Source organism: Ahaetulla prasina, chromosome 5 (assembly GCF_028640845.1).
Source record: "Ahaetulla prasina isolate Xishuangbanna chromosome 5, ASM2864084v1, whole genome shotgun sequence".
In the NCBI taxonomy this organism is placed as follows: Eukaryota; Metazoa; Chordata; class Lepidosauria; order Squamata; family Colubridae; genus Ahaetulla; species Ahaetulla prasina.
Window position 1 is genome coordinate 24803919 of NC_080543.1, and position 14965 is coordinate 24818883.

At 35.4% G+C, this 14965-nt stretch overlaps 1 protein-coding gene across 10 annotated transcripts in view; it reads right to left on the reverse strand.

The window, feature by feature from the left end:
• Positions 1-3011: 3011 nt before the first annotated feature.
• Positions 3012-14965, reverse strand: part of PSPC1 (paraspeckle component 1) — a 66176-nt gene continuing 54222 nt past the window's right edge. For 5 of the 10 annotated variants that reach the window (XM_058186416.1, XM_058186411.1, XM_058186409.1 and 2 more), the window contains 4 exons: positions 10670-10780; positions 8097-8172; positions 4254-4386; positions 3012-3212 (listed from right to left, as the gene is read on the reverse strand). In XM_058186416.1, the coding sequence (XP_058042399.1) occupies positions 10769-10780 (12 nt within the window). In that variant the 3' untranslated portion in view covers positions 3012-3212; positions 4254-4386; positions 8097-8172; positions 10670-10768. The remainder of the gene's footprint in view (positions 3213-4253; positions 4387-8096; positions 8173-10669; positions 10781-14965) is intronic. The other 5 variants (XM_058186415.1, XM_058186413.1, XM_058186412.1 and 2 more) reach the window with 3 other exon arrangements.

Here is a 14965-nt window from a genome sequence, read left to right on the forward strand (position 1 = left end):
ATGGGCCTGATTCGTTACAAAAATAAACTGTAAAGATTATCTTCAAATCTCTGCTCAGATGAATATAAAATAGTATTTGTGGCTATCAACAAGTACATACAAGGGTTCTTCCACTCTGGAAATGCAAGGAAATATAACCTACAGCCACTTTTCAAAGCAGTAGTCTGTGCACTCTGAATATCATTTTTTCCAGTGGTAGGCAATCAAAAGCCTAGTAATAGCTTAGAATTATCAGTTGAGACATCTCCACTTGCTTCTTGAACTAACCTTATTTTTAAAATTAAAAAAAAACTGAAGGGTGGCAAATTTATTTTATTAAATATATTTGTAGCCTGCCCCAAGGAGAAAAAGCAAAAAATCACAATGGCAAACTAAAGCAAAAAGCCCCAACCAATACAAGCAAACATTCCTATGGTATAGGCCATTCAGTAAACTAGGGAAACAAATGGGAATAGCAAGGCGTTACTTCCTTGCAAAATGCAGAATGTGTTGGGGGTCATACTCTTATCTCTGGAAAGTCAGTAAAGGAGGAAGCTACCAGTGTGAAGGGCTGTAAAGTATGCATGCATCTCCTGAGAAGTGTGGTAGGGTTCAGAGAATGGATTCTCAGCAGGCCTTCACTAGATATTCAGGCTACGTTGAGAGATTCAATTCTAGCAAGAAACTGGCTGATTTATTCCAGCACTGTATTATATAGGGCTATAAAACAATAATCAACACTTTAGTTAGGGCCTCAAAACTTGATAACCAATGCAGCGACTTCAAAATTGGGGCTACTGTATACTGGCAGATTGTTTTCCCCCAGCAATCTAGAGGTCCGAATTACTACATGTAATTCAGCTAGGTCACTGATGAATCTAGGACACATTTGACATGGCATGTTTTGGATGAAATGCCAACATTCACTAACACTCAACACGTGTTCTCAAAAGCACGCTCTGTTCATACATGATTTTCAGAGGCTGTGGAATGGGATATATTTTCACATGGACTCTGGAGCCTCCAGCAGTCACATAAGGGCTGTGCTCTTGCATGGCATCCAAAAAGCATGAGAGAATAAGATGTGGTTTTGCATGGTTTGCAGACGCAGCAGAACAGCATACTCCAAAGCCACTTCCCAAAAAGCCTTTTGTGACCAAATGCATCCTCTGGTATGCATGGGCCTGTCAACAGAGAATACCATCTGATCGCACTATTCCCCAAGCTTTGTGCACTTTGGAAAACAGCAAGGCAGCAAGAACTGAAGTTGTGTTCAGGGTGGCCCAGTAGGGAGGGAAGCATGGACAATTTGAGATGTTTGGCATCACTAAGCTGAGTAATAATTGGGGCATGTTAATATCAAGGTAGCATTATCTAGGTAGAGTCTTACCTGGTGCATTAACTAAAATTGGGTGAAGTACTTACCGCCATAAAGTTCACTTGATGCATAAACAGCATCCTAGATCTCCATGTCACAAAACTCTTCAACAATGGCACTCAGAATATATTGGATTGCCACATTGTTTATTGACAAATTGCAATTCCATCTCTGTAGTATTTGAGCTTGTTTGACCTTATCCAAACCCTCATAGGTCCAAAGACAAAGTTCAGGATCTCTAAATATTAGTTTTCCCAATCTTTCATGCAGATGTTTATAAACATAGAGTGAGGACATCGAGTTCTAATGTCTCCAATTTGAGTATTTGTGGATAAAAGCTGTCCTCCCTATATCTACTAGTGAACTACATAGAACCATTCAGCATCCCAACTTTGCTGGTGGTCCAGAAAAAAAAAATTATGTTTAATGGTACTGAATGCCAAGTGTCAAATGCCAACCCTAACCCTAACCCACCTATCCTCCACTCCCCAAGTCCTGATGCTGATTCACAAGACTAATTAGAGTAGTTTCAGTCCCATAACTGGGCCTAACTGGGACCATTTAAAATATTCAGTTTTCTGCAATTGGTTCCCTAAAAAGGGAAAGTTGGAGACTGGTTGAAAGTTATCCATCAGCTGAATCAAAGGAAGACCAAGAAAAGGCACACTACTGCTTCTTTCAAAGAAAACAGCATCTTTTTTCTTCCCTCTGAAGCCAACTAATCACCAGCTAGTCATCCAAAGGAACCAGGCAAGTGTAAATCAAGCCGACAGATGGGACTGCTTGAAGTACAAAGAACATTGTCCACTAATTTGATTTCTGTGTATGAATTGTACGTTATTGTGACTATTGTACATTATTGTGCAGTTGTTTTTAATAACCAAGAGGAAAAAAAACAACAACCCAGCACTGGCAAGGCAAGCTACTGAATTTAAACAGAGCGCAAATCCCATACTAGCGCTGATTAAGTTACCTAGTTAGGTAATGAAACATCTGTAAGCAAAACAACCACGCTCAGCACCAAGGGCTCTATTATATAGAGATCCTTGCACTAGCACTGTGATGGCAAACCTGTGGCACGCATGCCGGAAGTGGTACACAGAGCTATCTTTCCGGGCATGCCAGCCATTGTCTGCTGCTCTTCTGGGTTCCGGCGCACAGATGGTCTTTGCGCGCGGGGGAGTGCCAGAAACAAAGAACAGTTCCCTGGCGTGCATGTACATGCCAGGAAGCTGAGCTTCCATTTTCTGGCATGTGCATGCATGCCGGTCACCTGGTCTTCTGGTGCGCATGCGCGTGAGAAAAGAAGCTGGCCGGCACACATGCGCACGCCAGAAATCGGAAGTTCAGCTTCCTGGCATGGACATCTGTGCCAGCACTTTTCCACCTGCACGCTCCCATTTCAGCACTCAGTGCCAAAAAGGTGCCAACACTGCACTATCACAAACCTATTCCTTTAAGGCTGAGACTGCTGGCTACTACGATTTTGGGAGCTAGGGACACACAAGACAGTAACTTGTGAGTAAAATGGAAACAGTAATTACTTTCTTCCAAGGTTACTCCTACAATGGGATTTGTAAAATGTGACCTATAATATAGAAATCACTATTTTAATGCTAACAAACAAAATGAAAATGAAGGAGCAAGCATAAACTAATTTTGGAATCATTTAATGACTGAAAATTTACATAGTTATCACAAATACTCAATTCAAGCATTGTTCTTATGTAGATATAGGTTTCCACTTCAGTTTCACAGGAGCAATATATTTGATCAAATAATGTGGGGCTCTCTTAAGTTTCAAGATGGATTCTTCAATCAAAAGCTGAATGAAGTTTTGAAGCTGTACTCCAACCTTTAAAAACAAATAGTCCAAATAAAATATATGTCAATTTGCGAAGCTTTCCCAACCTGACAATATAACTGAATAACTTCTAATATGATTACATCTTCAATACATTTTGTTCTGATGAATGTATACTTTGATTTGGTAGTTGAAATAGTTTGAGAAATGCTTTGTGTGCAGGGCCTAGACCAATGGATTCAACTGGTGGCCCAATGGCCAGATGAGTCACACTCAGGCCACACCCACCCCAGCTCCACGAAGGGGAAAACATCGTGAAACATTACATGACAGCAACATGACATGGCGAGTTTGACACCTGTGGCCTGGACATTTGTTTAGCCCCACGTTACAACTTTCTGAAGCATAAAGTGATTAGAAATAAACATGAAACTATAATTGGAATATGTACTTTAGGGCTAGTCTCTTTCATGTGGTTAATATGATATACCAAAATCTGATATTATCTCCCATCTCAGACATCTGAATCAATTTTTCTCAGAGATCTTTCTACACATTTTTAAAAAAATTTCAGTAGGGTTTTATACTCCCTTTTTTTTTCTGCTCCCAAAGATTTCAGGAATTGCAGACAGCCTTTACTTTTACATAATTTAAAATATTCAATTATGGAGTACTACCCTGTTTCTAAAACCCAAAATTTCAAGTTAAAAGATTATCAAGGAACATGCTAAAAGAGACAGGGTTGTATAAATAACTTTCAATCAATGGGGGAAGAGAGAAAAAATATGCAGCGACTAAAAGCAGTAGAACAACAATAAAATTGCTGTTCTAGCATCTGGGATTTCATCAGACCAGGTTTTTCTCCACTGTTCATTCCTTTCTCAACCTGGTTTGGCTACATTTCCCACCATCCCTATTCAGCATGGCTGTTTTCAGTTTAAAGACATAGGAATTTGGAGTAGCAAAATTCTCCTTAAATGCCATACTTCTCCCTTTAAACATTGTTACATGGAAAATCACTCTTAATGAAAAAAAAAATGACTGGCATTTTTATGCCATAGAACTCTCATTCCTAATTGAATAGATAGTTACTTCAAAGTTTTAAAATGGTGTCCTCGTTGTAGTCCTGGTTGCTTTAATGATTACTGTTCTTAAGATGATTCCTCTTTGTCAATTCAACCCCAAGATCACAATTGCTTGCTTAATTCTGCATGGTGCAACTGTCCTGAAAAACATTCAACATGTCGTTATTACATTTCAACCATGATAACCTTCATAAATCTGATGGGATTTGTGGGTGTTTGACTGGCTTGGGTGGTGGGGGTGGTGGAGAGAATAACTCCATTCCTTTTTATTTGGCTTTGTCCTGATGGTGCTATTGAAGGCTCTCTACTGTTAAAACTCAGACATGGATACCAAAATTAATATTACATTAAGACTTTCATCTTCTCCCTCACGATGTTCAACATTTACATGAAACTGCTGAGGAGTTAAGCTAAAACTTTCCAGGGAACATCATCAGTATACAGAGATTCCTAAATCTACTGCACTATGTTATCTAACATCAAAAAAAGTGACTGAATATTCCTGGAGTGATGATTGGTTGAGATGAGGAAGAAGTTAAAATCTAGGCCAAATGGATGTGATGTTATTAAATAGGAAACTACATTAGGATGAAGTTTAGCGGACTTCCGGTGGCGCCGTAGGCATTGAAGACGATCCTTCAGGATCGCCAGCCCCATGATTGCGTTAAAGCCGCCTAGGCAGCGAAAATCAGCTGTCAGGCGGCTTGAAAACCTTTCCCTCAGGAGAAGAGGGAAAGGCGAGCAGTCGGGTGAAGGTAGAGCTCCCTGAAAGCCCCAGGAGCAATTCTAGGGGCTTGAAGGGTGAGAGCTCCCTGGAAAGCCCGACAGAGCTCCGGATCCGGGACGCTTCTGCTTTTAAGCAGAACAAAACGCCGCAACCACCTCTGCAATCAACATGAAACTTCAATCTGACTTCAAAGCAGACAGAGCAAAGACAGGAGTGCTGGCAATTATAAGTACTAAACCTTAACTCTGTGTTTATATTGTTCCCTGTTGAAACAATTTAAGAAGAAAAGAGTAAAGGAAATGGCGCCTGTGCTTTAAGAGGGCGTGAAAGCGAAAGCGAAGAAAGTTTTTTGTTAAAGTTGTTAGCGCCCTTAGCACTGTTTAAGGCTGTTGGAAAGCTGTATTCTATAGCTACGCGAAGAGACTTAAAAGTGAAAAGGATTATAGAATCTAAAGACTTAAGGAGAATTGGATGTATTGAATTTATTGCTGCAAGCTATAAACTTAAAGCAAGAAATGGCCCCTAAGCAAATTAAACCTGGTGTTCTCAAAAGCGCTGGAGATTTGTCAGCTCAAACACACAAGCCACAACTTCTGGCTGATCCACAAGTACTGAATTTTGAAGTTTTACAAGAATCTTTGAAGGAATTTTTAAAGGAATCCTTAAAGGAAGCTTTAGAGTTGCAAACTGTTGGTATGGAGGGAAAATTTAGGCAAATTGTAGAAGAGATTTTGGAAATTAAAGATGTTGTTGAAGCTCGAAACAAAGATATAACAGAAGACATGGTATGGTGTTAGCATTTCGAAGTTTGGCAAACAATATGATTCAGCTGGATGAAAGGGTGGAAGAAATTAATCAATCTAATTTGAATTTGGAAAATAAAATGGAGGAGATACAGACTAAGCTGGAGAAGGCAGACGAAGAAGTTGTCTTATTACAATATAGATTGATGGAATTTGCCTTGAGAGTGAGAGGATTGAAAGAAAATAATCGAGAGAACTTAAAAGAGATCCTTGTAGAGGCTTTTGCACAGATGATTGGAGAGCAACCAGCAGATCTTGTAATTCAAATTGATAAAATTTATCGAGTTAGCTCCTGGGTTGCCAGATAGATACAGTTGCCAAGAGATGTTGTGATTTATTTCACAACTAGGAGGATCAGAAATGAAATTTTACAAGAATCCTGTAAAAATAAAATCCAAATAGAAGGACAAGAGGTATTAGGTTGAAAGAAATTCCTCCTAAGATGTTAAGAAACAGAAAGGAGTTTGCCTTTTTGGTGGATGAACTTAAAAACTGACAGATAAGAGTTTAGATGGGATGTTCCAGCTGGACTAATAGTGACTTATACAGGAAAAAGAAATCGTCTTAACACAATCTGGAAGGAAAGAGATTTTTATACCGATGTATTAAAGGCTGGGAATCTACCATCGCCAGAAGCCAGGCGGAGAAGAGAAGGGGAGATGGCAAGAAAGTGGCAGAAGGAAGGAAAGCAGTCACAAGTTCAAGTAGGGGCTGTAATTATTGAAGAAGATTCACTGCAACTTCTAGATAGTTTCCAAAGCCAAGAACCACTGGAAAAAACAGGAAATGTAAAGGAGCAAAGAATGACTCGAGCAGTCATTAAACGTAAAGAAAAAGAAATAATTGTAAAGAAAAAGATGCAACAATCACAAGTGATAATTTGAGAAATTAATAAAGTAGAAGCTGTCGGGGGGTTAGGCCGAAGAGGAAGAAATAGTAATTAGATTCTCAACTTGGAAATGTTAACGGCTTAAACTCACCACAGAAGAGAATTAAGATATTTTATTATTTGTAATTCAAGAATGATGTGATTTGTTCGCAGGAAACATATATTAGAATATTAGATTAAAAATATGATTCTTTTTTCAGATTAGGAAAAGAGAGTTTAGAGATTTTGGAGGTTAAATGGAAATTTGTTTAGATATGAAGAGATTGTAAAAGAAGGCAAAAGACAAATGAAAGAATTTTCTGTTATGAATATGTATAGGGGTACATCTAGGGAATTGGTTTGGGATGTAAGCAAAGCATATATGAGGGGAATTTTAATACAAATAAATAATAAATATGGACTTAGACTGCAGAAGAAGTGGATGGGAAACTTGGGAAAAAATTTGGGCTAGAAATGTTAAATTTATGTAAGTATAAAAAGTATGGTAATAGAGAGTAAATTATTCACAAGAAAGATACATATTGGAATGGAGAGGATGGTTTGATTATATTCAAAAAGTATCAGACTAAAGAGTATCAAGTGGTTTATGAGTGAATAGAATGTAAGAATTGTATTAGTAATTTTTTTCATGTAAAAAGGGAGTTAAGGTTCTAGGAAAGTGTTGGGAGCTTATGGATAGTTAGCTTAGTTTAGCTTATATTTGTTAGATGTTATACCCTGTATTTTGCTCTGGGAAGTCGAGGGGGGGGATGGGTGAAGATGGGTGGGGGAGGGGGAGAGGGTGGGGGAGGGGTGGAGGGAGGAGGAGGGGAATTATTTGTAAAAAACTTTCTTTTTGTAAAACTTTTTAATAAAAAAAAGATGAAGTTTAGCATGCACTGAAAGAGGTTTCACTGCTCCAAAGAAATATACCGACAGCCTAAGTATGCCCTTACATTCTCAGTATTCCAGTAAATTTAAAAATAATTTAGGAGATTAAAAACTCTTGCCCCAAATACTCCCATATTTATTATTAAATTTATATGCCGTCCATCTCCCCTACAAGATAACTGGGCTTCCTTCACGGTGTATATGCAGGATATGGTTTAAAAAGTCAAGATGGAAGCAACAATGGTGCAACTGAAGCTATTCCTTATGGGTCACATGAGCAATGCAATTAAAAAAACAGAGAGCACCATTTATACCATTGGTGGCCATTTTGACTTTTCTGATGATGCCCCCTGGATATTTCTGTTCCTTTCAAATATGTTTTCCAATTGGACCCCGATATATTATGGATCTTGTTCCTTCATTCAGCTGGTCACCCTTACCAGTGAGGAGTTTATACCAGCTTCCTGCAGAAAAATGATTGCTTCTGAGCATAAATTGAGCATTAAGAAGCCTCCACATACCATTGGTTAGTAAGAGATGTTAAGAAAAAACAAAGGTTACCTGAAATATTATAAAGAATTCATCCTTCCCAGGTGATTTTGCATCTTCAGCCGTACTTCAGAATCTTAACAGCTTCCTAGAAAGATATTTAATTACACCTGGTTAAATAAAGTATTCTCATTGTACTTTGTTGACTATACACACTTTACTGTAATCTTCAGTTATTTCTCAAGGTTCATCTAAGAATTATCTATTGCAAATGAAATTAATCCTTCTGAGAGGTGGAGTATACAGATTTATGTAAAACTGAAAACCCATTTCTATCCCAAATAAAAATATAATTTTTCTTCTTCTAAACACTAGGACTTCAACAGTGAAAATCAGCTTACCACTTTCTTTATAATTTGGGAACGCTCTACATACTTTTCAATTCATTAATTTCCCCACCATCACCCTTCCCGTGTATACCTGAAAAGCTGACAAGGTTCTCCTCAAACATATTTAGAAAAACTGATATACCTCACACGTTCTGCTCAAAAAAGAGGATTGCATTAAGACATTCAAAAATAGGATTATATAAAATTGGAAGACAGATAAAAAGTAGTATTTTGTATTGTAATAGTGCTTTTCTTCTAATAATAAATGACTAGGAAAAAGATAAGTTAAAACATTCCATTGAATTTGGCTTAGCATGCTGATCTTGGAAGCTGAGTGGGAGTGTCCAGGGCACTGGAATTTCTAAAACAATTGTTGTGTAATGCTGCCAAAGCACTTGGTTACAGTTGTCAAGAACTGAGCTCAACTCAAGGATCTCTTTAAAAAGCTCTATGTATTCTGTTCAAAACTATATAGGCTGCAGAATTTAATAAAACTAATTCTCAATTTCTAGAATATTTCACTGAAAAGAGAAGTTTGAAAATGTATGGGAAAGAATAGTGATCATTGGCTCAGAAAGCAGGATGCTGCCCAGATACAACATTAGCAAAAGCAGATTTCAGTAAAATAATTGAATATATATATCTAATTTAAAATGTAATTATATATTAAGCACTGAATCCAGCTTTTCTAACCACAGAATCAATGTTTAAGTAATACATATAGCCCCAGTTCAAGTAATATAAACTTCCTACACTTCTTTTACAACCACAATTTTTGGATTTTTATTTCCAGTCCAGAGTACAATTAGGAATTTTACTTGCAAATAAGATTCACAATTAAAGCAATGTTATTAGATAAAAAAATTGAATAAACAGATTTTGTAATTTAAAGAGAAAACTAAATTTGCTGTTTTTATGAAACTTAAAATTATTATTTTAGATCGAGTATAATAAATGTTTAAATTTTTAATTTAACAATATTAATTGGCAAAATTATGAACAAAGATCCATTATTCATTAAACAATTTTTAAGATTTTACCCTGAAACATTGGGTACAGTCTATGATGTCAATATTTGAAAATACCAATTTAAACACAAATAAAATAATCAAAGCTGTTTAAAAGAGCTCCACTTTAAAAGCAGCAGGAACACTAAACAGAAATCAAATCTGAGGTGTTTAATCTGTGTCAGTATGAAAGGGGGCTCTTTGGCAAATATTAGCCCAAGGTTAAAATAGTAAGGATTCAGTGCAGTTACCATTAGGGTGGTAACTACAAATCTCAGAGCCTGTTCATTCAGAGCAAGACATACGCTACTGCATTAAAAAGTATTCCCTCCCCCCATACTGTACTCCCAAAATGTCTTAACATTATCGCCATGGGTTTTATGTATGTATTCATGAGTGCATAGTATGTATATATGTAATTGTGTAACTTTCAAATATAACAGAAAGGATAGGTTTTCCATTGTGATCTGGTGCGGGGACGAAATCCCACCAATACCATTGAAACTGTCTGAAAAATGCTGTAACTTACTTAGATACTACTTATCTAAGTGTTGGATTTGTTCAGTTGAGGCGAGTATCCAGCAAATCAAAATGAGGCAAATATGTCCCTGCTTCACAACCAATAATCATGTGTTATTTAATTTTGCTTACAATGGGGTTCCAACAATCCTACCTAATAAGATACATGGTAAACTCAATTAAGAGGAAAACTGAGACAATAACCAATCTACAGTTAACAAAGTTTCTTCAATGAACTCTGTATGTTCCTTAATTGCTAATTCAGATACAATATTAAATTAAGGCAACTGAATTTTTTAATAAATTCTGCTATTTTATATATTCATATTTTTAAATTGCATTTATAATTTACCGTTTGTTCTTATTGAAATGTAATAAATAGCATTGATGATCTGATACTGCATTATGGTTAGATAACCCGGCTGAGAAATGCTAGTTCACATCTTTCTTGAATCATAAATGATAAACTGAGACCAACTATAATAACAATCCCAGCTCCCTACATGTGATATGCTAATAATACATAAGTTTCATAATGTAATCAACAGAAAGCATATTCAGTATATTATCATGTTTGACTTTTTAAAAAGTTTTTGCAATATCACTCCATTTGACAGTAATCTCCAATATTCTAAATATAGAGTCTCTTCCTTCCTCATTTTAAGATTCATAATCGGAAAGCTATCTGGCATCCTTTCTCATTCTTATATCAATCCATTAAAATTGTTACCTTTTACTTGTAGCATTTCAAGCAACTGTATCCCCATTATGTCCTTTCCCGTCCACACTTTTCAACTTTATTTAAGGAGGATGGCGTATTTGACTTAAGTCAAAAGACTTGCTGAAAGAGAGATATAGTCTGTTGCATGGTATTCCCTTTTGGACCAAATCATATTTTTTATGAAGAAAGGGAACAAAATTGATTGGATACAATTATTTGTCATATTTCCACAAATTTCAAGTACATGTAGATGACAATTTCTTTAATTTTATTGCAGCAGGTATTTTCACTTTCTGTCAATAGTACTCTGCAAAATATTCAAATTCTTTCCTTTTTAAAAAATAGTAAACAAGTATGCATAATATTACCTATTTATTAAAGATATTTCCATTCCAGTTCTATATATATATATATCCCCATCGCAGTACTCCCCTTTCAGGATTAGCAACAAGATACAGAGATGCAAAGTAGTGTTAAGAAGCACAAAAAATTTAAATGAGACGGAAGAGGAAATGAAACATATCTAAAATTAGCTTCCACCAATATCACTGATTTTTTGCAAACCAGTGTACTTCCACATTTCTGTACGCTACTTCTTATACTACTTGCTCTTACTATACCTCCCAAGGTTTCTATATTCTATTTTAGATTTCCCACAATTTTTTCTCCTCTACTGAACCCTTTCATGCTTCCTTCAAATATTTGTTTTCCAATTTAGTCCTCATTCAAATCTCTTTATATGCCCAAACCATTTAGCATATTTCTCATATAATGGTTCATTTTTATATTCTGTAAATACATACATACCAGTTCCACACATGGTCATTTATTCTTGGGTCTTCAATGGTCTAATTACCTACTATGTATTTCTTTTCTTGTCCCTACCCATCCATTCATATCCCCTAGCAGAACAATTGTTCTCTTGGATTGATTTCAGCACAGAGTAAGCACGTTTTTCCAACATTAAAATGTATCTATCATCAGTTCATGGATTCCTATTTGCATATATGATTTACACTGTGGTGAATATGTGTGTGTGCACGCTTGCGTATTTGTGTGTGTGTGTATGTTCATGTTCACCACAATGTAAATCACATACATTCTTACTTTCTGACCTCTGGTTCAGCCTTTTCATTCATATTTAAACTGCATTTTACCCTTTGTTAAGTTTTACACCTTCTCTTTTCTTTCCATTGCATAGATTTAAATGCATTGCTTTTTTCATTTATTTCCATGTTTATGATTGTAGAACATCCCAAAACAATTTACAGTAAACATAACAACTTTCAAATAAAAAAAGATAAAAACAAAGTAAAACAGAATATCTCTGTATTGGTACACCTTGGTACCTCGTCATATCACAATGCAGGCCTCCATCTAGAGAAAGTCTAGTTGTGTATTGTTGCCAGACAGGCAAGCTAAGGAAGCAAGCGAGAAAACACTACGTTATCTAGAAAGAAGTAACCTGACTCCAGATATGAACAGTGAATCATGAGGAACAGTTAAGGCAAACCTATAGATTAGGGAATGAGAAAAGTTAACTGTATGCCTAAATGGGAGATGCTTTCATGTGGATTCCTTCACTGAGCAAGGGATGGCATAAATGGCCCTTTATAATCTTTAAGCTTCTGTGAAATGAGAAATATGCTCACTTAAGTCTAATATGCATTTAATATACAGAATATGGTAAGAACATCTGAAATTCTCTTATTCTTTCTGATATGCTTTAGACGAAAACAGAACTATTCTATATATGTAATGGCAAAGTTTGAGGGTAAGTTATAGCGCAACCTTCCATATGCTAGAAACTTGCTGAATTGTATATTTGTAAAAGATATATTTTATTTACACTGCTTATTCCTTTATTGTGTACTAGTTATACAACTATCTAATGCTGTGGCCTTTATCTGTGGTCCTCTATTTTGAGAAAATACTTAAGAGTGCTTATCACAGCAGTTATGACCTGGTCACCAATGTACCAAAAAGAAACTCATGGGATTTTTTTTTTGCCATTGTATTTCTACCAATTCAGTTTCATTTCATTTCTGTTTTAGAAATAAAGCAGTGAACTGCAGCCATTCATATGAAATAGGCATTCTAGGAGGGGAGGGGGAGAAAGAATCTGGAAAATGGGGATATACCACTTTTCAATAATTTTCCTCAAAATTAAGATTAAAAAAAGTAAATCTGGAAAATGGGTATATACAGGTAGTCTTCGGTTTAATTATTGTTCAAAGTTACAATGATACTAAAAACAGTGACTTATGACCAGTATTCACACTTATGACCACCGAAATATCCCCATGGTCACGGGTTTAAACCAGGTGTTTGCCAATTGGCATGTATTTATGACAATTACACTGTCCCAGGATCATATGATCATCATTTGCAACTTTCCCAGCCAGTTTCCAAAAAGCGGCCAATGAGTGAAGTCAGATTTGCTTAATAACTGCAGGATTCACTTATCAACTGCAGTTATTTGTTAAATAAAAATGTCATAAAATGGGGCAAAACTCACTTAACTGTCTTGCTACCTGTAGCACTTTCTTACAATTTTCTTCAAAACTAAAATAAACTTTAAATATTAAAAATAAGAGAGGGGGAGGGTTTGCAAGGAGGTGTCTGCAAACCAGTGGTATTAAGTTTTACCTTAAGAAACATTGCTGAAATATTATGAAAAAATATGTTGTTATGTAAGAGACTTAAATCTCTGAATCCCTAAACAAAGTTATTATTCCCTAAACAGACTGCCCTATTTTAAAATTTCAGAAAAGATTTTTCCTATACCAATATATTCAATATTGTCAATTTCAAATCTCATCTGATTATTTTAAAATGTACAAAGAATTATCTAATACTGTATAACAGCAGAGCAAAAAACATTTCTACTGTTGTGGACTCTGTAACAGAAGAAAGAAGTACTTTATAAACTGGAAATATACATACATACTTTTTTACATGGAAAGGAACACTTGTATACTCCCACTTTAATTAAGTAAAGAAAAAATTGTATGAGGCTCAAAGAAAAATGACCTTAAGTTTACTGCATGTGCTTTTTAAAACTAAATTATCAATAATGAGCAAAAGCACTCATTCAAATTTGCATAATGTATAATCAACTTACAACAGATGTTCAAGTGCCAAATACAGAAGCAGCTTTTGGAATGCTTAACCAAAAGCAAGAAAAGCAAGTATGGTCCATGAGTCAGTATTATCTCCCTTCTCTTGCTTTATAACACAGTAACTGCAGATAATTTCAGCTCATGGTAATAGAACATATGCTGGGCCAGTATTTTGCAACTAGAAGTTGGCTTTTATTTTGGAAATTATCCTAATTAATTGAGTTGAAGGAAACACATGAATTCATCTCAGCATAATTTGTATTCTATAAGTAAAGAAGAACATAGTGCAATTTCAAATATCAAAAACATCAGTAAAAATGTATGAGTAGCACAGTCAAAACTGTGTTTCAAAAATAACACAGGCCATGAAATAACATTTTACAAAACAGCATTTCAAAAATAATGTTTTACAACATGAAAAAAATAATTGTGCATTAGTTGGTAAATATATTTATATTTATATATATGTGCCCTTTACACTAAAATCCCTTGTTCCACAAAATAGCAACTGCAAAGTATAAATTAGGCAAGAAAAAACATCTGATACAATGTTATATCTTCTACCCTGTTTCCCCCAAAATAAGACATCTCCTGATGATAAGCCCAATCGGGCTTTGAGTGCATGACAAGGCTTATTTCAGGGTTCAAAAAAAAATAAGACAGAGTCTTATTTTCGGGGAAACACGGTAATGAATCATAAATTACTTAAGATACCTGGATTAGGAATGCCATTATAACAAGTACTGTATTCAGTGTCTCAGCAAGGCTGTATTTACAGATAACAGAATCAATTTAGTCACTGTTGGACTAAATAAAGAAATGCTCTTACTCTCAAGAACATTTATATTTCAATAGTTTAAGTTTTTTCTGTGATTTCTTTGAATTAGGTACCATAGATTGGGCAGTCTATCAATATTATTTATAATTAAATGTTAATGTAAATACATTTGTAAATTAGAAAATAATTAAAAATAACATTGTTTTCAGATTCTCACCTGTCTACATATCATAAAGATGTATAAAAAAAATTAAAGAACCATTTTACCAAATGCTTTGCTTAAAAAGTGTATCAACATAAAAGCAGAGATCTGAAGAACCCATCTACAACTTAATAAAGCAAGTATATCCAGCAACAAAAATATGACTTAAGAAACTTGAATTATATTGTTAATCCTAGAAAAAC